General features: G+C 36.2%; 1 protein-coding gene across 2 annotated transcripts in view; it reads left to right on the top strand.

Annotated features, from left to right (window-relative positions):
• Window positions 1-27,494, top strand: part of IREB2 (iron responsive element binding protein 2) — a 57,752-nt gene that overhangs the window by 14,591 nt on the left and 15,667 nt on the right. For both annotated transcript variants that reach the window (XR_001147535.2, XM_012739402.2), the window contains exons 3-12: window positions 10,420-10,585; window positions 12,611-12,748; window positions 13,642-13,860; window positions 17,084-17,153; window positions 17,650-17,833; window positions 18,898-19,037; window positions 21,347-21,518; window positions 22,654-22,754; window positions 25,112-25,228; window positions 27,043-27,202. Coding sequence is in view for 1 of the 2 variants with exons in the window: in XM_012739402.2 (XP_012594856.1) it covers window positions 10,420-10,585; window positions 12,611-12,748; window positions 13,642-13,860; window positions 17,084-17,153; window positions 17,650-17,833; window positions 18,898-19,037; window positions 21,347-21,518; window positions 22,654-22,754; window positions 25,112-25,228; window positions 27,043-27,202 (1,467 nt within the window). In the remaining variant the exon portion in view is untranslated. The remainder of the gene's footprint in view (window positions 1-10,419; window positions 10,586-12,610; window positions 12,749-13,641; window positions 13,861-17,083; window positions 17,154-17,649; window positions 17,834-18,897; window positions 19,038-21,346; window positions 21,519-22,653; window positions 22,755-25,111; window positions 25,229-27,042; window positions 27,203-27,494) is intronic.

Here is a 27,494-nt window from a genome sequence, read left to right as displayed (position 1 = left end):
TAGCCACTTTGGGAAGTGGTTTGACAGTTTCTTAAAAACTTAAACATAAATACACCAAACCGCCCTGCAGTTCCATTCTTAGGTATCTGCCTAAGAGAAATGAAAACGTTTATTCACACTAAGATTTGCCAGCAAATGACCTTAGTACCATTGTTCATAATAGCTAAAAGTTAAAAACAACCTAAATGTCCTTCAGTGAGTGAATGGTTAGACAAAATTTGGTATACAATGGAATACTATTCAGCAATAAAACAAAATTATAGATACTTACTGTATAACGCAGATGAACCTTCAAAGCATGCTCAGTGAAAAAAGCCAGACACAAGAGACCTTACTGTATGATTTCATTTATGTGGAATATCTAAGAAAGGTAAAGAATAGATTAGTGGTTTCCTGAGGATGGGGGTTAACAGTAAATGGGTATGAGAGATGTTTTGGGATAATAAAAATCTTCTAAAACTGATTTATGGTGCTGATTGCACAACTTGGTAAGTTTACTTTAAAATCCCTAAATTGTACACTTGGATGAATTATAAGATATGTGAAATATACCTCAATAGAGTTATTTTTAAAAAAGGAAGCAGTTCTTGAGCAGGAAAGTGATGTAGATGGACCAACTGAAAAAAAACAGAATTGGTGTTTTCTTGGGCAGATGGAATAAAAGAACAGAGGCAAATAAGTGTGGGGTTTGGAGAGATGAGAGATTGAACCATCTAGAACCTAACTGTATAAGTAGAGAAAGCATGGACAGGCAGGTGCTAATGGGTAAGGGAGAAAGAAAGTTGATGTGGTGAGAGTGGGGATCAGAAGGTTTGGAAGTTTAGGGAACTTTTAAGATGGTGTAGTTGGAGCATTAGAGTGTATATGGAGGTGGGGCTGGGAGAATAGGGAGGAAGAAAGAGATCATGGGCCTTGCTGAACTTTGTATCTGTTCCAAAGTGGGGATGTAAAATTAATGTCACCAAAAAACAAAGCAAGGTGTGTGTCCATTTCTCAGCATCTGCTATTTTACTCTCTACTGTTATAGCTCTTCTCCTGGAATATCTACTTATAGGTTTACTTTAAGTATTAAATGAGATAATGTATGTAACTGACCCAATACCTGCCCCTTAGTAGGTCCTGAATAAATAACTGCAGATGTTGTTGGAAAAGTTGAGAAAGAAAATCATGTTAGTTATTTATTACTGCATAACAAATTAACCAAAAACTTTGTGGGTTAAAGAGCAGCAGTAAACATTATCTCTCAGAGTTTCTGTAGGTCAGGAATTTGAGAAGGGCTTAATCGAATTGTTCTGGGTAGGGGCCTTTTATGAGGTTACAGCCAAGTGTTGGTTGGGGCTGCAGTCCTCTGAAGGCCTGACTAAGGTGGGAGGATCTGCTTCTAAGGGCTCATTCACAGGCTGGCAGGGTGGTGTTCCCTGATGATGGCGAGGCCTCAGTTCTCCATGTGGGCCTCTCCTCAGAGCCGCTTGATTGTCTCTTAACAGACTGCTGCTTCTCTCAGAGAAAGTAATCCAAGAAAGGAATGCTGAAGCCAAAATACTTTCATAGCCCAGCCTTGAAAGTCACACACTGTCATCTCTGCTACTCTGTTGATCACACAAGCAGAACTGATTGGCAAGGATTATGGATACCATCTTGGAGATTGGCTACTACCGGGAGAAATAAGAAATAAATTTTGTTTTTGTTATGAGAGGGGATGGTTTATTTACATATTTCTTTGCAGTAAGCCTCTAGTCATTATTATGAATTTAGATAAATTTGTGATAATGCTTCTTAATGACAAAATGTCAAGTTACTATTTGTGATTAATTTTTTCTCATAGCACTCTTATTTGACAGTTGCTTTTAAATCTTCAAATGCGAGTTAAAAACCCCCACCAAGATTATAACCAAAATAGTACCCCAATTTCTACTCCCCAGAGAATACTGTCTAAATTTCCTTGACTGTTTCTTGTAGTAATTTCCTTCATATTATTAAATAGTCATGCTTATACTACTCTTTCTTGATTTTTCAATTTTTTTTTTTATTTTTTTTATAAAGCTAGTCAAGTGATTTTTCAATTTTATACTTTAGTAAGCCAATTAACACTTGGCTGTAACTTCTTAAAAGGCCCTGAGCAGAATTATGGCTCATCATAATCTTTGATGAACTCAGTATTCAGTGTTTATATTATCACTGTAAATATTCTCCACCAATCCATGTAGTAGATGGTGGTTACATCTCATTTTTCATATAATTTTTATATTTTTCCTGGAGTTAATGGATTATTTTTTTTTTATTTGCTTAGTTTCTATGTCCTTATCAATAATTCATTTCCATACTCTCCAAACGAACTAAATTCCTCCTGCTATAATCAGGTAATCCAGCAATTAATGTCTTCTCTATTTGGAACTGACTACACTATGGCTTACACAGCCATTGTCTTAGAATAGTCACTTTGTTCTCTCTCCTATGTTAGAGACTTTCCTAGATTCCATGGTTTTCTATTTTTTGTTTACTCACTTTTTTTATAGAGTGTATCTTCCAGTAGCTTCCTCAGAAAGCGTGCCTGGGAAGTAAATTTTTGAGACCTTGCATGATTAATTGATAGCTTGCCTGTCAAATTTCTAGGTTGGAAATTATTTTCATTTGGATTTTTTTTTTTTTTCCCGAGACAAGGTCATACACTTTGGCCCAGGCTAGAGTTCAGTGGCATCATCATAGCTTACTGCAACCTTGAACTCCTGGGCTCAAGTGATCCCCTCATCTTGGCCTCCCAAAGTACTAGGATTATAGTTGTGAGCTGCTGCCCCTGGCCTTCATTTGGAATTTTTAAGGTATTGTTCCATTGTCTTCTAGCTTCTGACACTCCTGTCAAGAAATGCTAGGCTATCCTGATTCTTTTTTTTTTTTTTTTTTTGAGACAGAGTCTCACTTTGATGCCCAGGCTAGAGTAAGTGCCATGGCGTCAGCCTAGCTCACAGCAACCTCAATGTCCTTGGCTCAAGCGATCCTCCTGCCTCAGCCTCCTGAGTAGCTGGGACTACAGTCATGCGCCACCATGCCCGGCTAATTTTTTCTATATATATTTTTAGTTGGTCAATTAATTTCTTTCTATTTTTAGTAGAGACAGGGTCTTCCTATTGCTCAGGCTGGTCTCGAACTCTTGACCTCGAGGAACCGCCCGCCTTGGCCTCCCAGAGTGCTAGGATTATCCTGATTCTTAATCATTGTTTCTGGTTAACTTCCCTCTCCATGTAGACATTTTAAGTTTCAGCTTTCTCTCCTGTTCTACTTAATTTTGTTTTCCAAAATTTGTTGGCTTTGCCTCACCATCTCTTTTTTCTTTCTAGTGGGTTTATAGCCTTTATATTTCTTTATTGTTATGTTACTGGGTTTCAGGAGAGAATAGAAATAATTGCTGTTGTTTACTATATTTAACTAGAAATCTAACAAAATGCTTTTTTTTTTTTTTTTTTTGAGACAGAGTCTCGCTTTGTTGCCTAGGCTAGAATGAGTGCCATGGCATCAGCCTAGCTCACAGCAACCTCAAACTCCTGGGCTCAAGCGATCCTTCTGCCTCAGCCTCCCAAGTGGCTGGGACTACAGGCATGCGCCACCATGCCCGGCTAATTTTTTCTATATATATTATTTGGCCAATTAATTTCTTTCTATTTATAGTAGAGACGGGGTCTCACTCTTGCTCAGGCTTGTTTCGAACTCCTGACCTCGAGCAATCCGCCCGCCTCGGCCTCCCAGAGAGCTAGGATTACAGGCGTGAGCCACCGCGCCCGGCCAAACAAAATGCTTTTTAATGAGGATACTTTACACAAAATATACTCCTGAGATTGTTTTTCCAGAGTAATTAACCAAATAAGAAGGTTACTCTTGTGAATTAACTTCTACAATAATATCTTCCTCTTCCTCATCTCCATGTGTTCTATAAAAATATTTTCCCGGAAATTCCCCTTGGTTTGGGGGGCTTTATTATGTTTCTGATTGAGGTAAGATGAAGACTGATATTTGTTAAGTACCTTCTGTTTGTCATAATTTGTTTGAGAGTTTTACATGTGCTGGATAGATGAGGTAAGAAAGATAGTATTCACATCTCAGGTAGCTGGCATTCCTATTTAAAATGAATCAACTTAGTCACTTTCCTCAGATCACACCTGTAGTAAATAGCAAATACAGGTATTTGAATCTAGTATTTCTGATTCTGTAGTTCTTCATACCACCCTGCTCCACCCGCTTTTTTGAGACAGAATCTTACTCTGTCACTGGCTGGAGTTTAGTGGCACAATCATAGCTCACTGCAACCTCGAACTCCTGGCCTCAAACAATTCTCTTGCGTCTGGCAAGTGCCACCACACTTGGCTACTTTTTTGTTTTTTGTAGAGCCAGGGTCTTACTATGTTGCCCAGGCTGGTCTCAAACTCCTGGCCTTGAGCAATCTTCCCACCTCCCAGAATGCTAGGATTACAGGTGTGAGCCACTGTGCCCAGCTATTTTTTCTCCTTACTTACAACTGTATTGACGTTTGTGAATATTTTCAAACATGAAAGTAGGTAGATACACTAAAAATGAACCCTAATGTAAATTGTGGATTTTGGGTCATTGTGATGTGTTGATGTAAGTTCATCAGTTGTAATAAACATACCACTCTGGTGGAGAATGTTGATAATGGGGGAGGCTGTGCATCTGTGGGTGTAGGAAATCTCTGTACCTTCCTCTCAGTTATGCTGTGAACCTATAACTGCTCTTTAAAAAAGTAAAGTTTTTTTTTTTAAAAAAGCCATCACACTTTCTCAGAGGAGACTTCACTGCTCACCCCATCTATGGGGAGTTGTCTTCCGTATTGAACCCTACTCACTTCCCTCATAGCACATGCTGTGATTTCTAAATATTTATTTTGATTACTTGTCTATGATCTGAATCTCCCAGTATCCTCCACCTTCATAACAGCAGATACCATGTCTGATTTGTTCTCCTAGAGCTGGAACATACTAAAAATGTCAATATTTTCTTAATGGAAAAAAAAAAGTAGGGAGAGAATATATAATAATCCTTTATGTATTATTAGCCAGTTGCCAACATTTTGCTAATCTTTTGTTTCAAATATTCCACCATTTTTTTAACCTATAAGTATTCTTCAATATGTATATCTGATATATAAAAGGACTTTTAAAAAATCATAGTGCCAGCTGGGGTCACGTCTATAATCTTAGCACTCTGGGAGGCTGAGGCTGGAAGATTGCTTGAGGTCGGGAGTTTGAGACTAGCTTGAGCAAGAGCGAGACCCTGTCTCTACTAAAAATAGAAAAATTAGCTGGGCATGGTGGTACACACCTGTAGTCCCAGCTACTCAGGAGGCTGAGACAGGAGGATCACTTGAGCCCAGGAGTGTGAGGTTGCAATGAGCTATGATGACACCACTATACTCCAGCCAGGGCAATACAGTGAGACTCTGTCTCAAAAATAAAATAAAATAAAATCCTAGTGCCATTATACCCAACAAAATTAAGTAATTCCTTAATATAATCTAAAATTGAGTCCATATTCTAATTCTCTGATGGTCTCAAATATATTTTTACATTTGGTTTGTTCAAGCAGTAACCAGGTAGAATCAACACACAGCATTTGGTTATGTCTCTCAAGTCTCTCTGAATTTGTAGTAGTCCTCTCCCCTTTTTCCATGCCATTTTGTATTGAAGAAACCAGGTTCTTTTTTTTTTTTTTTTTTTTTTTTTTTGAGACAGAGTCTCACTTTGTTGCCCAGGCTAGAGTGAGTGCCGTGGCGTCAGCCTAGCTCACAGCAACCTCAAACTCCTGGGCTCGAGTGATCCTTCTGCCTCAGCCTCCCGGGTAGCTGGGACTACAGGCATGCGCCACCATGCCCGGCTAATTTTTTATATATATATCAGTTGGCCAATTAATTTCTTTCTATTTATAGTAGAGACGGGGTCTCGCTCTGCTCAGGCTGGTTTTGAACTCCTGACCTTGAGCAATCCGCCCGCCTCGGCCTCCCAAGAGCTAGGATTACAGGCGTGAGCCACAGCGCCCGGCCAGAAACCAGGTTCTTTATCCTTGTAGAATGTACCATATTCTGGATTAGGCTGATTGCTTCTTTGTGGTTTCATTTTACTGTTCCACTGTCTCTGACATTTCCTGTTAACTGGAAATTAGAGCTAGAAGTTTGGTTAGATTCAGGTTTATTTATGTATTTATTTATTTTTGCAAGAATACTTCCTGGTTAGTGCATGTACATATATTTCTTGTTTCATCAGGAGGCCGGTGATATCTTCAATGTCTCACTTTTGGTGATGCTTAAGTAGGTATAAGTGTTATCTGCTTGATCTATCCCCTCGTAAGTTCCCCATCCACACATAACCTAATGATTTTAGCATTCATTTGTGATCATTGTCTGGATCCATTATTTCATTAGGTATTATACATTGGTGATTTTTCAAATCATATCATTTTGCTCTAATTCTTCTATAACAAAGAACTTTCTCTTAACTATATGGCTACTTGAAGTCAGGAAAGACAATATTGATGATTGATTCCCCACCCTTTATTTGTCAGTTTTCAGAGTAATGAGTTGGTACCCTAGCAAATTCCATTGGTGATTGATAAAGGGGTTTTTTTCAGAGTCATTACGAACAAAGGGCTATTTATATTTTTTATATATTTCAGTAAATTATAGTCATTATTCATATTGATGTTCTAATTGATCCATTAATGCCTCCATTAGTCTTTGATAACTTCTTTGGTTTCTGACACAAGATGTTGCGGGCTTATTTTATACAAATCTTTCTCCAGACAGAATTGGCCATTTCTCTAAGAAATAGATTTTTGCGGGGAGGGAGTGGGGTTGTTTTTTTTTAAATGGGAAATAATATTTAGAAACAGCAAGGTGAGTTGCTTAGGGGTTCATTACTATTGGGATGTCACAATTCTAGGCATTTTCAGTGGAAAGAGCTAGGAAATACATATTTTGTAGAAAAAGAAAAATAAACCATGCCCATGTTTCCAATTGAAATGTAAGGATTTTTTTTTTTTAATTTAGCTACTCTGATTTTTTTCTCAGGTTTTTAAAGTAACTTTTATTTTTTAAAAGATAATATGTACACTATAGGCAACTGAAAAATACAAGAAGCAAAGAACAAAGTCATCCACAATCATAAGCAGTCTGATGGGTCCTTCCAGGTCTTGTGTGTGTGTGTGTGTACACAACATCCAATTTTATGTAATAAAGATCATACAGTATGTATTATATTTTCATACATCATGAATATTTACCATTTCAGAATCTCAAAGCTGTATGAACAGTATTTTGGTAACCAAGAATATATACTATACCAACTGAGTCTGTTAGAAAAAAGTGTAATCCTGCCTTTCTTGGGGACAAAAATTTCATAGAAGACAAAAATGGCAACAGGCTTCTAGATAAAAGTATTGGCAGAGTTATGTTTAAAATACCGCATTCCCTTAATGCTCACTTTAAAATGAGACATAAAATAATAGTACACTAACTGTGTTTCTTAAAGAATTTATTATCTGATCTATACCTTTTAAAATATTAGCAAGTTATGTTTCCATTGAATTACTTAATGTATTCCTATAGTAGAGCCAAAAGAAATGCACATACATCAGTGGCTATCATCAAAATGTAAATACGAACACATCTACATACATCTTTCCCTTTATCCTTCCCCTGCCCATCTGCTGCCAACGTAATGAACAAGTCCTGATATACACTGCTCAGAGGAGGTTTAACAATTTCATGTCCTAGATGTACCTTTTCTATCAATTATAATAAAAACATATTCCCAAATTGGCTAATTCACCAGCTCAGGACATGCATTGTTACCTCAGGACATCTATAAAGCTTAGATGTTACAAAAAGAGGAATGAACTTTTTCCACAATAAACAAAGATACTTTGCCAAAAAATGCACATACAGACTTATGGTTATAATATAAAAACATCTTCTAGATAAGGAGATGCTAGCAAATAGCCCTTCCCTTCACCCTTCCTCTTCTCCCTCTTCCACTGTTCCAATAACTAAGTACAAGACTACATCTAGCTCCAAGAGGTGAATTAGCAGAGGTCATTCCCAGAAAACAGTCCTTCCTAAAAACTAACAAAAGGACATTTATAAAGGGATTATTTTACTACCTCTACTTTTCACATACTTTGGGCATTATGACTTGCTTATCCTTTAATACACAGCAGTATTAACTAAAATGCACATGTAGAACAGTGGTTAGACAGTCTGAAGTAATGTAACTCATGGGCTCAGAACCTTTCTCTCCACATGCTTTCTCCTCCACCCCACCCAGTGAACAGTTAGCATATTTCCCAAGACATCAATTTTAACAGTTCCGAATGCAACATTCCCAAAATGCAACCACTCCTATGAAATAACAAAAAATACTTAAAGAATCTTACTTTAGCCCTCATTAACTATTCCGATTTTATACATATATATCATTACGCTTGAAAATCTTGGTTCCCAACCACAGTAACAAAAGTCCTTACTTGCTTTCATCTTCTTATACATATCACAATTTCAAAATAACAGTATTAGTAACTGCATGCAGTTTGCTTTCTTTGTGGTTTTTTTTTTGTCCTGAATATATATCTAAAGAGGTACAGTCAAAATATTATATGGGTTATACTTGGAATTTGGCCCTGTGAAAAAGTATAAAGAATAAATTAAATGATTTAATAATATTATTTAAAATAAATAAATAAATAAATAAAATATTATATGGGTTATATCCTAAGTTTTTCAGTTTATCCTTTCATTGTTTTTATTTGAAATTATATATGATTATATATTTTTAGATTATGTATTAAAATATATATTTTTAAATTATCTTTAATATATAATTTTAAAGCAATAGTTACATTGTGTGTCGTGTGTATATATATTTTTAACCCTCTTTCTTGCAGGAAAGATAGTATACTGTAAACACTGGCCCTGCTTTTTCTCTTAACGATACATTCTAGAGATCACTCCTTATCAGCGTGTAGAACTCTTCATTCCTTTAAACAGCTACATTGTAATCCATTGTGTAGATTACCACAATTTATTCAACCAACCCCATGCTAATTTAGTCTTCCCTTTAAATCCTAAGGAAACACTTGTGTGGTGCAATCTGGTGTGAGAATTTAATATGATTGAAAATTTAAAAATACTGGAATCACTTTCTCTATCATATCCTTAAACTAGTAATCAAGAGTGAATGAGGCCGGGCGCTGTGGCTCACGCCTGTAATCCTAGCTCTTGTGAGGCCGAGGCGGGCGGATTGCTCAAGGTCAGGAGTTCGAAACCAGCCTGAGCAGAGCGAGACCCCGTCTCTACTATAAATAGAAAGAAATTAATTGGCCAACTGATATATATATAAAAAATTAGCCGGGCATGGTGGCGCATGCCTGTAGTCCCAGCTACCCGGGAGGCTGAGGCAGAAGGATCCCTCGAGCCCAGGAGTTTGAGGTTGCTGTGAGCTAGGCTGACGCCACGGCACTCACTCTAGCCTGGGCAACAAAGTGAGACTCTGTCTCAAAAAAAAAAAAAAAAAAAAGAGTGAATGAAACTTTTCATGAACTGAATTTCACTCACCTAACCATTCCAATTTACTGTTAAACTTTAACCATTCTTGATGGACATCTTTTAAATTTATTATAAACTTTTATACAGTTTAGCCATTTTTTGCTCTACAAAAAGGATGTCTTCATTATCATATTGTGTTTAATTAGAATATTCTGTGCTTTTCAATTTTTCTGTGAATTTCCTGACTGTGTCAAGTATTTATTTGTCGTGGTTCTAATCTGATATTCCCAAATTTAATCCAGCTCTGTGTGAAGGCTTTTATCTCTGCTTTTTCAGGGCCTTGGGCTCATGTATAGGAAAGTTGATGTCACAAAAAGCCTGTTGTTAACATGAATGGTTTTATCCTCCATGTTTATTAGACTAAAAAGTGAATTTTTTAAATTGAGAAAATGAGGCATGTTTATTTGTCTTTAACTTTTTACTATTGTCCCTTATTAATAGTAATATTTTGGCCAGGTGAAGTGGCTCACGCCTGTAATCCTAGCACTCTGGGAGGCCAAGGCAGGCAGATTGTTTGAGCTCGGGAATTTGAGACCAGCCTGAGCAAGAGTGAGACCCCATCTCTACTAAAAAACAGAAAAAAATTAGCTGGACGACTAATAATATATTTTAAAAAAATTAGCCGGGCATAGTGGCATATGTCTGTAGTCCTAGCTACTCGGGAGGCTGAGGCAGGAGGATCGCTTGAGCCCAGGAATTTGAGGTTGCTGTGAGCTAGGCTGATGCCACCGCATTCTAGCTCAGGCAAACAGAGTGAGACTCTGTCTCAAAAAATACATATATAAATAAATAAATAGTAATATTTTTTCTTGAATCAGACGTTCTGCCTTACTCAATACGGGTCCTGTTGGAAGCTGCTGTACGAAATTGTGATGACTTTTTAATGAAAAAGGAAGATGTTATGAACATTTTAGACTGGAAAACCAAACAAAGCAATGTTGAAGTGCCCTTTTTCCCTGCCCGTGTTCTTCTTCAAGATTTTACGTGAGTAATAGGTTTATTTTTCATGAATGAATTTTCATAGTGTTAACTTTTTAAAATTTAGATTCCCTGATAATGGCTCTGTTTTTAATTTTGAAGGTTCGTTTATAAAATTTTTTAAATTGCCCCTTCTAAACTGAAGCAATTCATTAAAAATTAGGTTACCTATATCTTAGACTATTTATTCAAAAACTGCTTTTGCTTAACTGCCTGCTTAAGATCTCTGCATAGCTGATAAGTTTCTCAAACTTAATATGTCCAAAATTTGATTTCTTGATTTCACCTCACCTATTTGTTTTTGGGGAGAGTGGGGGAGAGATTGTTATTGTAATTCATAATAACAGCCAACATGTATTATAGATTTACAGTGTGTCCTGACTCTAACTTACTAGTTGCATGAGCCTAGGCATATTACTTAACTTCCTTGTGCCTTGGTTTCCTCATTTATAAAATGGTACTAGCCTTACCTTCATGAGGGTAGATAGCATTCACACATGTAATGCCCTTTTTATGGTGCCTGAAACATACATGCTCTAGGAGTCTTGGTTATTACTCGTTTACATATTGTTTGTTCACTGGTAGACTCCTTACTAAAATGTAGATGCACAGAGAGGTCAAATAGTTTGTCTAAGGTCACAAAGCTGGGAATGGTAAAAACCAAAACTCAATCTAGGCAGTCTGGCACCAAAGTTGTGCTCTTAACTAATGTGTCATTCTTCTTTAATAATAGAACATGCAAGGCACTAATCACATGATCAGTTACCCATCCAGATAAATTCCATACTATCCTCATTTCTAGAAAAAAAACTAGAGGCACAGAAAGATGGAAAGACGCATGACTTGCCCAAGGTTACCCTACTCGAATCTGTGTTAGGGAACCAAATTCCTTTCCCAATTCCATGGCCTGGGCCATGTCACCTCACCTATTTCTTTCTGAGTCGACTTTATCATAGTAAATGGCACCATAGTTTCTCATTTGTTTAGGCCCCAAATCTAGGAGTTAGCCTTGATTTTTTTTTTTTCTTTAAATATCCTATAACCAGTCTATCAGCAAGTTTTGTCAATTTACCATCTCTACTGCTGTCATCCTGGTTCTAGCCCCATTCTCTTTTACCTGGACTATAACTGCAAATTGTTTCTTATCCATTCTTTCACATTTGGGATCAGTAGTCTCTTCTTCACAAAGGATTTAGAGTAAGTTGGTTAAAAATGTTTAATCAAGTCATATCATTCCTCCATGCGCCAGTTGACATCCATTATGCTTAGAATAAAATCCATAGTCTTTACCATAGCCTGAAAGACTTTGTCTGATCTGGGTGTCCAGGGTTTATTTATTAGAAGAGTTAACCTTGAGCTGGGTTTGGAAGGAACTATAGGAGTTGGCTAGAACATCCACTTTACCCACTCACCCAAGTCTGGTTTGTTCACCACTTTTCTGTATACTCTCTATGTGCTGCGATTAATAGTACTTATGATACCATTCTACAAACTTTATCTTTCCTGCAAATTCCTTGAGAACCAGAACTATGTCTTATTTGGCCTTATACCATTGGTGTCTATCACATTGAAGGCATTTGGTAAATGCTTGTTATGTAGTTGGCTGGATATGTAGGTGGATGAACATAAAATGTCAAAAGCTACTGTGGATAGCTTTGGAGTAGCAAGATGGTACTGAGGGAAAAGGGCTGGAGCTAGGGAAGAGGGGCATCAAGAAATACAAGACAAAAGAAAGAATTCCATAGACAATTTCCATAAAGTTCATTTATGCCTCCAAAAATCATCTCTTATTTGATTTTTGGCACATCTGCCCCTAAGATTCAAGTTGTCACAATATTTAATGTTAATTCTCATTAAACCAGGATGCATATAATTTTGAATAATGTAAGTACATTATTACAAATGAATGAATGTAAACTAAAAAAGGGATACTTTTAAAATATAAAATGAATAAAAGTACATGTTAATGTTTTATTAAGCATACATAAAAATAACTATAGAACTATAATTTGATCATTCTTTATTTCTTAGTGGAATACCGGCAATGGTGGATTTTGCTGCTATGAGAGACGCAGTGAAAATTCTTGGAGGTGATCCTAAGAAAGTCCATCCTGCCTGCCCAACAGATCTTACAGTTGACCATTCTTTACAAATTGACTTCAGTAAATGGTACTTCAATACAGATATTTGTAGCCATGCAAGTTAACTGGTAACCAACCCATTAGAAGTGTATAGAGGAAAAGGAGTAAAGATAATGCCAGAGTAAAGCATGCTATGTTTAGTATTGACTGGTGTATAAAAAGAAAACCTGGTGAAAAGTTTATGGATTGGTGACATTTTTTTGTACTCAGTCTGAGTTTAAAGTTATATTCATATTTGTGTATTTCTACCATCATTTCTAGAGTCTGCTTTTTGGAGTGAACATCTGAGTTCAGTCTTCATTTCTTTTTTGTTTTTTAACCTATTTACCTTTCAGAGAGAATGATACGAGCCTTGAATGTCTTTAATTAATTGGTGATAGAAAACACTGAGCTCACTAAAGCTCTGTTTTCCTTCCACTGGAATAAATTTCTTAGAATTAATAAGGCCCTTTTGACCAAGATCATCCTAGAGAAGACATATTTCTGTTATCATACACCAGCTTGCTTTTGCATTCCCTGAAGTAGTGGAAAGACTGAAATTTATTGCAACCCATGAGAGATTTTGCCCTCTAGATTAAACTGTAGCTCTGAGCTTCTTTTAAGTTGCTAGGTGGGGAAAAAAAGATCTATTTTGATACTTGCTAAAAGTTATTTAAATTGGTATAGAGTACATGAAAATGATCTTATTGGACACTTAGGATTATGTTTTCATCTCTATAAAATGTTAACTATCTGTTTCTATTTTTTTTGTAATCTAAGATATGCTTTTGAAACCTGAGTAAAATGATATATTAGCTTCTGAACATCGTTTAGTTACTTTCAGATACCATTGCTATTAATAGTATACATTTTTTGAAAAGCTAAATTTCTGTCACTTTAAAGTTTAAATGGCTTTATTTTGTTTCTTTTTTGGAATTATAGTGCAATACAGAATGCGCCAAATCCTGGAGGTGGTGACCTACAGAAAGCAGGAAAGCTCTCTCCACTTAAAGTGCAGCCTAAGAAGCTTCCGTGCAGAGGCCAGACTACCTGCCGAGGATCATGTGATTCTGGAGAACTAGGTCGAAACTCAGGAACATTTTCTTCGCAGATTGAGAATACACCCATCCTGTGTCCTTTTCATTTGCAACCAGTGCCTGAGTATGAAATTGTTTTTGTTGATATTTATTAGTGCCAGGTTAATTTGCAGTTAAGGAAATCACATTTATTCTCCTTCCCACTCAATTCCTATTATATTACCTTCATATAAAATCTGGGTTGCATTTTTATATGTGTTTCCTGTTTTACTGAAAGAAGCAAATTTAATTAACACAGTGGTCTCTAAATACTATTCTCTGTTTCTGTTCTTTAGGAAGCAAATCTTTCTTATGATTTATCTGTAAATATATTTCATTTTTATGACTGATGCAGGCAGAAAAATGGAGTCTTATTTTAAATTGTGAATATTTTAGTGCATTTTGTACCATTTACATCCTCACTAGTCCTTCATATTTCTTTTGTGAATTCCCTATATGTATTTTTAGTATTTTTTTTCCTACCGGGGATTTCTTATTTTTTCCTATTTTAAGAACGCTATGTTAAGAATATAATTACTGTCAAATCTAATAAGCCCTTTCAAATGACTGATTTCCTATATGGTACCATGGAAAGTATTAATAGTAAACATACCTAGGAAAGAATTTTATTCTTAGGATTTGGCTAGATTTTCTTACAGGCAATTTTTCAAAATAAGAAAAAGAATTCTGTGTCTTGAATTTGTATATACTATAAAGTTTCCAATCTTATTTTTAAGTGAGTTATGTTGTTTATCCCATGGTTGATGGACTGTCAGTTTTTTAAAATTTAGTAAAAATACTGTAGGTTTAAGAAATGTAACACATTTAAGATTTAGAGTAGCTGAGAATAACATCCACTCTTATTTATTGTAAGTGCCAAATAAGACACTATTTCCTTTGTCTCTGAACTAGATTTTTCTAGTTCTAAAATTTGTGGCTCACTATTTTGTAAAGCCTCAAGTGATAGTGACCTCATCATGTGCTCTTCCTTTCTAAGAATTTAGTATGATCTGTGAGTTCTTTATAATTGGAAAAGTGTAAGGTGCCTAGTGGTATATTTTTATTTCTAAAAATCCAATGTGGTGTAACATTTCCCTTCAATTTTGACTCTAAATTACAAAGTATTAAGATAGGTTATATTATATTCCCTGGCTATATGAAAATAATAACTCCTTTGTGTTCTTTAATGCATCAGTGAAATATTAATTATAGACTTAAACAGGAAATTGAGGGGTAGAAAGGTGAGAGCTTAACATTTGGCACTTGAAACTACTACTACCTGATTTGAAGTGAGGTTATGAGCTAGTAAATGTTTGTATGATACTTTGTAGCTGTAAGTGTATGGAAAGGTAGAATAATCGGGAGTGGCTTTTGAAAGTTGTGTTCCCTGAGGTCCTGAGAAAAATTGCACTAAGATGTGCTTAGCTTCAAAAGATCATTCAGCCATGAATTATTAAGGCAATCTTTGTTTAAAAAAAAAAAGTTGACAATTAAACAACTATAATTAACTGGACCCTAGAGGACATGTATAATTTAGGTTATATTGACATTCTCGCTGACACTTAATCACCATCTGGCAGGGAAATAAACAACTTAAAGCTGTTTGAAATAATTTTTTTTTAAATATCCCTTAGATAAAAATAGTTTTCTAGGCCGGGCGCTGTGGCTCACGCCTGTAATCCTAGCTCTTGGGAGGCCGAGGCGGGCGGATTGCTCAAGGTCAGGAGTTCAAAACCAGCCTGAGCAAGAGCGAGACCCCGTCTCTACTATAAATAGAAAGAAATTAATTGGCCAACTGATATATATATATAAAAAAAAAAATTAGCCGGGCATGGTGGCGCATGCCTGTAGTCCCAGCTACTCGGGAGGCTGAGGCAGAAGGATCACTCAAGCCCAGGAGTTTGAGGTTGCTGTGAGCTAGGCTGACGCCACGGCACTCACTCTAGCCTGGACAACAAAGCGAGACTCTGTCTCAAAAAAAAAAAAAAAAAAAAAAATAGTTTTCTAAAATTAGTAGTATGTTTACTACTTAGAGGTGAGTTGTTTTTGTCTCTTACTTTAATTCATGTAAAATATATTTATAATCCATGTAAAGTAAACTACTACTTATACATAAAATAGAGGCTTCCATCTGGGATGAGATGAATAGAAGGTTTTTGCCAGAAGCTCTTTTTAAACTATAAAATGATGTCAAGATGTTGTCAATCAACACTCATCTGGTTTAACTGGCACAAGAGTCAAGTGGGGAGAAAAGTACCCTTTTTTTTTTTTTTTTTTTTTTTGAGACAGAGTCTCGCTTTGTTGCCCAGGCTAGAGTGAGTGCCGTGGCGTCAGACTAGCTCACAGCAACCTCAAACTCCTGGGCTCGAGTGATCCTTCTGCCTCAGCCTCCCGAGTAGCTGGGACTACAGGCATGCGCCACCATGCCCGGCTAATTTTTTATATATATATCAGTTGGCCAATTAATTTCTTTCTATTTTTATAGTAGAGACGGGGTCTCGCTCAGGCTGGTTTTGAACTCCTGACCTTGAGCAATCCGCCCGCCTCGGCCTCCCAAGAGCTAGGATTACAGGCGTGAGCCACAGCGCCCGGCCGAAAAGTACACTTTTTAATAAGCTACTACCTTCTTTTTTTCTTGCATTGGAAAACCCATCAAAGCTTACCATTTTCTTTTTATTAATGCTTTTGTACACTTTTGCAGACTGGTGTGAACATGGCTTTCTTTTTTTTTTTTTTTTTTTTTTTTTTTTTGAGACAGAGTCTCACTTTGTTGCCCAGGCTAGAGTGAGTGCCGTGGCGTCAGCCTAGCTCACAGCAACCTCAAACTCCTGGGCTCGAGTGATCCTTCTGCCTCAGCCTCCCGGGTAGCTGGGACTACAGGCATGCGCCACCATGCCCGGCTAATTTTTTGTATATATATATCAGTTGGCCAATTAATTTCTTTGTATTTATAGTAGAGACGGGGTCTCACTCTTGCTCAGGCTGGTTTTGAACTCCTGACCTTGAGCAATCCGCCCGCCTCGGCCTCCCAAGAGCTAGGATTACAGGCGTGAGCCACAGCGCCCGGCCAACATGGCTTTCTTTTACTCAGTAGTAAAATAATAACTGCTTTCTATAACTTTCCAATATGTTATTTAAAGCAGAACTTGTTGAAAAAAACAATCCTGAGAAGGCTAGTAAATTGGTCTTGCAAGGATTTTAAGAATATGCTTGTATATATTTGTACATAAGAATGATGACTTAGAAAGAAACAAGGTGAATCTTCTTTTGTAATACCTATATTTAATGCCACCTCTTCTTTCTTTTAGACCTGAAACAGTGTTGAAAAATCAAGAAGTAGAATTTGGCAGAAATCGAGAGAGGCTTCAATTTTTCAAGGTATAAATGATTCAGGGATATTTTTATACTGGAATTTATAAAACATTGATAAGTACAATTTTTATATCTTTAGTGGTGTTTAAAGGCTTTATAGTAGTAGAACTCCTTTGTTCCTTCAAATGAAATCTTATTGGAAACCCCAGTGTATAAAGAAAGATGAAAACAGTGGCTCTAGTTTAAGAGAGCTTGGAAGGCAAGCCTTTTGTACATTGGACCTTACTTTGTTCACATCCCAGAGAAACCTTAGAACATAATTGACTACTGCCATTCATCTGGGCTATTTGAGCATTTTCATTTGTCCTAACTTTGTTTTAATAGCCTGCAAAATGAATATATTTAGTTTACATATCTGTTTACTTGTTTTTAAGTATGTGATGTGAACTTTACCATATTGAACGTTGTTTAAAATATTTTTAGTGTCAATATTTATATCTTGTGAGCACAAATTCATATAAAATGCTAACAAATGTATTTCTTAAATTTAAACAAACTGCAGTGGAGTTCAAGAGTTTTTAAGAACGTAGCTGTAATCCCTCCTGGAACTGGAATGGCTCATCAAGTAAACTTAGAATATTTGTCAAGAGTGGTTTTTGAAGAAGAGGACCTCCTCTTTCCAGACAGTGTAGTTGGCACAGATTCACATATAACGATGGTGAATGGTTTGGGAATTCTGGGGTGGGGTAAGTAAATGACTGAAATATATTTAATTTCTTTGGGGGTGAGGATGTCAAGAACATTATTAAAAAACATAAATAATGGGTCTTTATGGCCTCTTTGAGGCTCCGTTTTTTTCATCTATAATGGCAGCAACAGCAACAAAATCTTAATTCAAGGGTTTGTGAGCAGTGTGGTAAAAGAGGATTTATGAATAGAAATGTGTACAGTGCACACCACTATTATTTGAGTAATTGAGTGATGATGATGATGTCTACAAAGGTTATCCCTTTATTTAAAGTCCTTCTGAGGCTTCTCCTGGCTGCCTTTTTTTTGTTTGTTTGTTTGTTTTTGTTTTTTTGAGACAGAGTCTCACTTTGTTGCCCAGGCTAGAGTGAGTGCCATGGCGGCAGCCTAGCTCTGGCTGCCTTTATAACTACAAATTCCTTAGATTTTATATGTTCCTTTCACAACCTGATACCCCTTTGGCCATTCACCTACACCCATCTTAGAGACTGTTTATTTACCTGAGTGGGCTGTGTGTGCTCTTTTGTACCACATGGCTTTGCATGGATTCTTCTGGCAGAATGCATACTACTGACCATCCTTTTTAATGCTGAAATGTGGGGTTACTATTAACCCCTTCAAGACTAACCTCAGGTGTCTTCTGAAAGCCTTAGCTCCCCTCAGTGAGTTAAATGTACCCCCACTCAGTACTTTTTACAGGTATTATGATTGTTAATTTTCTTTCTGTGTGTGTGTGTGTGTGTGTCTTCATTAGACTGCGCTGCTTGAGGTTGAGAGACTATGTATCTTGGGCATAATACAGTGCCTAGCATAATAAATACTCACAAAATGTTTACTGAATTTAATATAAAGGTAAAATATCAGTTTTTTTCCAGCCATGCAAATAGAGTCATCCTTTTGAGAAGGCTTGGGTTCAGTGTCGACATTAATAGCAATGTAACAACTCTGTGTAAGATACTATGTAAGACAAGCTTGTGAAACATCTAGAGATGTAGATGTTACAAAGATAACTTAAATTACCTTTAAATACACTGTGCTAATATACCTGTCTTTATTACTCTAGGGGTTGGAGGCATTGAAACAGAAGCAGTTATGCTTGGTTTGCCAGTTTCTCTTACTTTACCAGAGGTGGTTGGATGTGAGTTAACTGGGTCATCAAATGCTTTTGTTACATCCATAGATGTTGTTCTTGGCATTACAAAGGTAAGTTAAAGTTATGGTAGGTGTATGACTTAGTGGACATTATGTAAGTGGGGGAGCCTCATGAAAGCGAGGATTTTGGTTCATTACTGCATCCTCAGGCCTCTGACAGTATTAGCCATGTCATATAGTTATCATCATAATAATAACAGTAAACATAACAATTGCTTTGTACTAGTAAATACAAAAAATGTGTTGTGTCATTATTCCTCATAACTAATCTGTGGTATAGGTACTATTACTGCCCTTATTTTAATTCTGAGAAAATTGAGGCACAGGTTTAATGACTTAACCAGAGGGTCATAGTATGTTGGGTTCTTGAGTCCTTGCTCTTAACCATTATGCCTTATCAGTGCCTTGTTACCTCAATAAATACTTGTTGACTAAATTAATTTTAAATATCATATTTAATTTAGCAAAGGTTGATTCTTTCTCCTTTCATTGAAGTATTTGCCCATTAGAAACCACTACTAGATAATGTTTTCAAAAATATAGACTGTAGAAATGTGGTATGTCAAATTTTTCTATTGCTGTTTTAATATATCTTTGAAGTATCATGTAGAAACTTTTTCTCTGAATTTTAAAAAATTGGCTGCATGCCTATAATACATAGACTGAGCTGCTTGAACATATCAGTATATATGCTCAAGGGTTTCTTAGTGAACAGATATTTGTAATTCTCCATCCCAAATTTCTGGTTTTCACTAACTTCATTTTAAAGATTAAGTCCCATTTTGTTGGTTAGAAGTACTTGGAAAGTGTTTCACATATTCCAATTTAGATCCCAGCATCTCAGTATTTTTGGTTAGATTATTGGTCTGAAGGCTTTCAGGGTACTCTACAGGGTAAGAAAATGATAATACCTCCCACAGCATTCAGTATTGATCCTTCTTACCTAATTAGAAAAAAAATGGCATCTTAAAGAAATGATTGATTCAGTGTATGGTACCAAAAGATGAAGAAGTTAAACTGGGAATTGCAGGATTTTTCCTAAAGGAAAAGGAATATCCCATTATGTTTTTAGAGAAATCAGTTCTTTTCTTCAAACATCCTGAAAATTAATGCTGCTTTTTAGATTTCTCACTGTTTTTTCTTAACAACATTACTGTTTTTGACATTTTAGCTTATTGTTACAAAAAATTATGTATCTTTGCATTTATTGAATATATTATTGTTTCTTTTTTGAGGTCCTGTTCTATTTGTGATCTTTATAGAATTAATCATGTATTGTTTTCCGTAATATTGTGGTATGTTATTAATTTGATAAAAACAGCATTTGACTTTTGGTGTATCTAATCTGTATTTCTCTCAGCTTCAAAACCATAACCATAAATATCTTAAAGAAATATCTTTAAGTTTGAGTTTCTATATCTATAAAAAAGAGTTAAAAATTTAAGTACTACCTAGCACCTCTGAAATGTTAGGTCTTAGTATTATTCATAGGTTGAGAGTAGTTTCACTCTTATTCACCTCCCTAGTCACTTACCCAATACCCATTTTTCAACTTAGAAAAGATGAGTAGCTGTTTGGGTTATTCGATAGTAAATTAAAAAAATGATTTTAAAAGGAAATAAGTTAAATGTGTTAAAAATGCTAACAAATTGGAAATTACCTGTTAATTATTGTTGCTGTAAATATTTGGGCCAGGAGTTGTAATTTGAAGAACTTTTTTAGCTAATATATAATTTTTATTTAAATATACAGTTTCATCAGGTATATTAGTATTTCATTAAATCTAAGATGCCACCAGTGGTTAAAATCACCACTCTTTAATGTACTGCTAAGACAGAAAAAGGACTGTCAGCTAAATGGATATACCATTGAGTCTAAGGTGTTTTCTGATTTCAGAGACAGTAAAACGTGAATCATAGCCATCTTGAGCTTTCAGGCCCTTGTTTCTTTCCTTCCTCCTGTCCCTTTTCCTTTCCCCTCTTTCTTTGTTTCCTTTTTTTTTTTTTTTATTTTAAAGAGACAGGGTCTCTCACTCTGTTGCCCAGGCTGGAGTGGAGTGGAGTGGTACAATTGTAGCTCACTGCAGCCTCTGAACTCCTGGGCTGCAGTAGTCCTCCTGAGCAGCTGGGATTACAGGCACAAACCACTGCACCCTGATAAACAGTGACATTGGACCACTTTCTTGTTGAATATTGATCTTAAAATACTTGCGAAACCAGACTGGGTTGATGTTTAATAAGAGCATTTTCCTTCACCATCACCAGTGTTGGTTAAAAATTAGACTTTATAGTTGTCAGGAAGTCCATGCTAATCTTGTCATTGCTGATTTTGTGTGTGTTTCTGTGTATCTCTTTATGTAGCACCTCAGGCAAGTAGGAGTGGCTGGAAAGTTTGTTGAATTTTTTGGAAGTGGAGTTTCACAGTTATCTATAGTTGATCGAACTACAATAGCAAACATGTGTCCAGAATATGGTGCTATCCTCAGCTTTTTCCCTGTTGACAATGTGACACTAAAACATTTAGAACATACAGGTAAGAAGATAAAAGATCATTAAAATAAATGTGTTACATTTCCAATGTATCTGCCTAATAATATTTTATACTAAATTACTGCCTTATACATGTTATTTAGTATTTGTGAAATTATCTTCTTTTTAAACAATGGCTCTCCCCAGATATAATGATGGATACCTCCACCCTCTCTTAAGGATCAGAGGTTACAGTTTAATGGAAGTCAGCCTTGAACATACTCACAGCTGTTCCCTTTCACATCCAGGAGTAAAGGAGCTGCCAGACAAAAGGACTTTGGAATCACTGTTCTATGTAAAGAACAAGAAGCACATAATTTTGTAAAAAGCAGCATAAGGCTGCAAGTTCCAAATCTTTTTGTAGCCTGATTAATAAGAACCTTGATCTTCTCTTGATTGTTTAACTTAAAATAGAAAGTACCTGCAAAACTAGAATGTGTTGATATTTCATAAGGCGTCTAATCATAGATATTTGGGGGGATATATTCTAGTATTATTCATTTTGGGGGCAGATTATTATAAGTTAATGAATCAAATGACAAAGTGATTAACTGGTCATATGGAAGCCTGGAGGGAATGGTCCCCATAAAATGCAAAACTTCTGAATTTTGGTTGGTAGAACATTCAAGAGAGAAATGGTTAGAGGTACTTTATTCCTCACATATTTACCTGAGTTAAAGTATTAGTGATCTGTTACTATGTAACAAATTATCCTAAAATTTAGTGGCTTATAACAGCAATAATTATTACCTCACAGGTTCAGTGATTCAGTAATTCAGACAGGACACAGTGGGGACAGCTTGTTTCTGCTTTGTGAAGCCTGGGCCTCAACTGCAAGATTTGAAAGCTAATGCCTGGAATCCTGAAGGCTTGTTCCACTCACTTGTCTGATAGTGAATGTGTGCTGTCAGCTGGGGACTTGGCTAGGGCTGTCAAGCAGAACACCCACATGTGGCTTCTCCATGTAGCTTTTCTCAGATGGTGGATTCTCAAGAGTAAGGGGAGCGAGAAAGAGAAATGTAAATAAATATACAAGTAATATTTGTTTCTTGCTCATCACTGGAATTCAGGACCTTTTCCCCTAAAGATGTCAAAATTCCTTACTGGATTTTGCTTTGTTTGTTTTTGTTTTTTTTTAGGTTTTGACAAAGCCAAACTCGAGTCAATGGAAACATACCTTAAAGCTGTGAAATTGTTTCGAAATGATCAGAATTCTTCAGGAGAACCTGAATACTCCCAGGTATATGAAAATTAAGCCATATCTAGTAGTAGTTAAGAGTGTAAATTCTGGAGCCTGACCAACTAGGTTTGAATCCCAGCTCTGAGGCTTATTAGTTAATAAGCCTCAGAGCTGGGATAACCTTTGGCAATTTATTTAGCCTTTCCACCTCAGTTTCTTCATCTCTTAAATGTGACAGTCATATATAAACCATAGGATTCTTAGATTAAATACAAATTCATAGGACAGTTCCAGGCACATAGTAAGTGCTTAATAAGGGGTAGTTATTATTTAAGAAATGCATTTGTGGCCCAGTCCTTTTATTCATTAATTTTACATTTTTATTGTGAATTTTGTAACATTTTATGAAGTCTGATTTTTTAGTGTTTAAAACATAATATTAACTCTTAATTCTCGCTCTAATTTTTTCCTACTTCCTCTCCCAAAATAATTTTGATTATGTCTATATGTGGTTTATAGTCATAAACTATATTTTGCAAAATTCAACTGTTAAGGAGATACCCTGTTACATGGTCTTAAATGTTTTAAAATTATTTTAGGGCCAGGTGCGGTGGCTCACGCCTGTAATCCTAGCACTTTGGGAGGCCGAGGCTGGAGGATTGCTTCAGCTCAGGAGTTCGAGACCAGCCTGAGCAGGAGCGAGACCTGTCTCTACTATAAATAGAAAGAAATTAGCCGAACAACTAAAAATAGAAAAAATTAGCTGAGTGTGGTGGAGCGTGCCTGTAGTCCCAGCTACTTGGGAGGCTGAGGCAGGAGGATCGCTTGAGCCCAGGAATTTGAGGTTGCTGTGAGCTAGGCTGATGCCATGGCACTCTAGCGAGGGCAACAGAGTAAGACTCTGTCTCAAAAAAAATAAAATAAAATAATTTTAGCAAATATTTCTTGTTTGTTGGAAATTTATATTGAAATAGGCAGAAATCACCTTCAGGAAAATTTTAATTTTAATAAAATTCATTTTCTAGGAGTGTGTCAAGGATCTATAACTTGGTCTTATCATAGGTTTGGTTAACAGTTAAGCTATTTTCTGTGGGAAAATCTGTTCTCTTGCCCAGCATTGTTTTTCCTTCATAGTGTGTTCCTAGCTGACATTATCTGTTAATTGGTGTACTTGTTTGTCTTTTCCCCACTAGAAAACAAGTAAGCTCCATGCAGACAAGAACTTTGTTTTGTTGGGTATTATATCCCCAGCTCCTACAACAGTGCCTGGCATGTAGTGAATATTCAGTAAATGTGTTAGGTGAATAAACGAATACCTATTGATATATTGAAGAGCTAGTATAGAACCATAGGAATTGGATTTGTGTGACGCTTTTTTAACTTCTCTGATCATTTTCTGATTGCTTTCACCTCTGTTGAATCTAGTGCTTTGTCCACATTTTTTAAAAAGACATATTGAAAAGAATAAGAAAAATTAGATGGAAAAACACGAGTGGTAGAATAAAATGGAATAAATTTGCCTATTAAAAAAACCTGACTGTCAACCTCAACACCAGTGATAATATAAGGAAAAAAAAAAAAAACCTGACTGTATTAAGAAATAAAACAAAAATCATCAGGACAGGGATTTCAAGAGAAACTCCTTAAGTGCATTCTTAAGGGCAAAGACTAGCATCAGCTGAATCCATTAAATGAAAGTGTAAGAAAGGTAGTTAGGATCAGTCAGAATAAACATGGCTGTTAAATAATAATGAAAACTATAGTGAAAAGAAAGTTTCAAATTGGCTATAGCCACATAAAATTCACAAAAGAAATAGTAGAAATAGCAGAAGAAATAAACAGAAACCTAGTTGGGAAGTGGGATTTTAACAAAATATGGTTTCTTAACCAAGGAATAAAAGCCTGGTCTGCAGGAGTCTGGCCAGCAAGACTTCTAGAACCAGGAAGAGAAACCTCTTTCTGCTGTGTCCCTCCAGCACTCTCTGTTGACCAGGCTTCACATCATGCAGGATGAGAAAGAAGTGCTTATTAACCGTTTACCTCCATGATCACAGAGCAGGCAAGGAAAAGTGAATTTGGCACTCAGAGCAATAAGTTGATAGCTGGCATCGGCATCTACTTTATCATTGGACATTTGTTAAGACTCTTTATCTCTGTGGGAAAAAACACACTTGGGGAACCAGAGATGTTATGTAGAGAATACAATTAGTATTGTTGTAGTTTGGTTATATACTGATCCACTAGTCTTGATTTTAGCAAATTTTTCATGTTATATTTCATAAATTTAAATGGGCTTGTTTTAAAATCCTTATTTTCACTATTAAAACAGATTGCATTAAAATAAATGAATATACTCATTTGGAATTTGTACTTAGAAACTCTGATTCCTTCTCTTCCTCTTCTCTCTCATTTCCTAGGTGATCCAGATTAATCTGAATTCAATAGTTCCATCAGTCAGTGGTCCGAAAAGACCTCAGGATAGAGTTGCTGTGACAGATATGAAAAGTGATTTCCAGGCTTGCTTAAATGAAAAGGTAGGTTTCTTTATTGCTATCCTTATTTGTCAGTATGCTTTGTGTTAAGTAATAAAGAACCAACAAGGTGACCCAGTAACTTAGTCCACTGCTATATTTTTATATATTATGGCACACACCAGCAGCCCCCTTATTTTCCTTCTGATGTTCAAGTCAGTCATTTGGTGAGTTATTTCCACTTCCAATGTTAGAATCAGAGGTTGATTGTGTCCATTTAAATAAAAAAATATAAACTAATTAAAATTAAATAAGATTTAAAATTGAGTTTCTTAGTCACAGTAGCCTCATTTCAGGTTCTGAATAGAAACATGTGTCTGTGGCTCTTGTATTGAACAGAACAGATACTGAATACTTACACCATCACAGAAAGTTTTATTAAATAGCACTGCTCTGGTCTTTTGTAATTTCCTAGACTAGGAAAAAACTATGACACTGTAATTACTCTTATAAAATTTGGTAAGATGGGCCGGGCGCGGTGGCTCACGCCTGTAATCCTAGCTCTCTGGGAGGCCGAGGCGGGCGGATTGCTCGAGGTCAGGAGTTCGAAACCAGCCTGAGCAAGAGCGAGACCCCGTCTCTACTATAAATAGAAAGAAATTAATTGGCCAACTAAAAATATATATACAAAAAATTAGCTGGGCATGGTGGCGAATGCCTGTAGTCCCAGCTACTCGGGAGGCTGAGGCAGCAGGATTGCTTGAGCCCAGGAGTTTGAGGTTGCTGTGAGCTAGGCTGACGCCACGGCACTCACTCTAGCCTGGCCAACAAAGGGAGACTCTGTCTCAAAAAAAAAAAAAAAATTTGGTAAGATGTAACTGAGCAGTAAGAGATCTGTTTGAATTTTGGGGGTTTGTATTTTCTGTCTGAGAATCATGGTGTCAGTCTTGTTACTTTCTCTGTTCTATGATGAGAACTAGTAGTTGCCCTTCTTTTCACAGCCTTTTTATGATTTGATTCTTTATTTGGAAAATGTTAAACTTCTACAGAAAGAAAATAGTGTAATGAATTGCCGTATAGCTGTCATCCAGCATCAATAATTACCAACTCATAGCCTATTGTGTTTCATCTATACTGCACTGACACACATAGGATCATTTTGGAGCAAATCTTGAGGGCCATTTTTAATAGAAAAGTTTGTACCATCTCTTGAGAATTACTGTAAGTAGAAATGAATAAAAGACAACAAATCCAAATAAGATCCAGACTCTGGATAATTGACTGAACTCACTTGGAATATAAAAGTTTTGTTTGTGAACGCTACCAGACTCCTATTGTAACTATTCAAATTCATGCTTTAGCTAAATTACAACTATTGAATGTTACAGGCCTTCAGCATTACTCACAGTTGGAATGTTGTTTTTTTTTTTTTTTTTTTTTTTTTTGAGACAGAGTCTCACTCTGTTGCCCAGGCTAAAGTGCCATGGCATCAGCCTAACTCACAGCAACCTCAAACTCCTGAGCTTAAGCAATCCTGCCTCAGCCTCCCGAGTAGCCAGGACTACAGGCATGTGCCACCATGTCCTCCTAATTTTTATCTATGTATATTTTTAGTTGTCCAGCTAATTTCTTTTATTTTTAGTAGAGACGGGGTCTTGCACTTGTTCAGGCTGGTCTCGAACTTCTGACCTCAAGTGATCCTTCCACCTCGGCCTCCCAGAGTGCTAGGATTATAGGTGTGAGCCACCACGCCTTGCCCACAGTTGGAATTTTGAATGTTAAATCATCAGTGCCAAGTGTCTGTTGTATTTCTACCAGATTTTTTTCCTATACTTAGCCAGAATATTTGGTTTATATTTATGTGCAAATCTGTATAGGTTGGATTTAAAGGCTTCCAAATTGCAGCTGAAAAACAAAATGATATCGTGTCTATTCATTATGAAGGAAGTCAATACAAGCTGTCTCATGGATCAGTGGTCATTGCTGCAGTTATCAGTTGTACCAATAATTGTAATCCATCTGTCATGCTTGCTGCAGGTAGGTTGTGGTTTATCTCCATACATTTTTTTCCCCTAAATTATTATATGCTTTCTGTTTTATTCACTTTCTGTTTCTTAAATTATGCATGAGTATCAGTAGCTAACATTTGATATTGAGAAACTTTCTAAGATTTTTATTAGGTCTTAAGTTTGATTTATGTTACTAATTTTGTTTTTATTACATAGAAGATAATTTTTTATTATAACTTACATGTCTATTAATTTTAGGTCACATGTGCTTCTGTTAATTTAGAAGTGTGTATAGTTAATTAGCAGGCATTTCTTGATTA

This window comes from Microcebus murinus, chromosome 6 (assembly GCF_040939455.1).
Source record: "Microcebus murinus isolate Inina chromosome 6, M.murinus_Inina_mat1.0, whole genome shotgun sequence".
Lineage (NCBI taxonomy): Eukaryota > Metazoa > Chordata > Mammalia > Primates > Cheirogaleidae > Microcebus > Microcebus murinus.
This window is presented reverse-complemented; position numbering and strand designations above follow the sequence as displayed.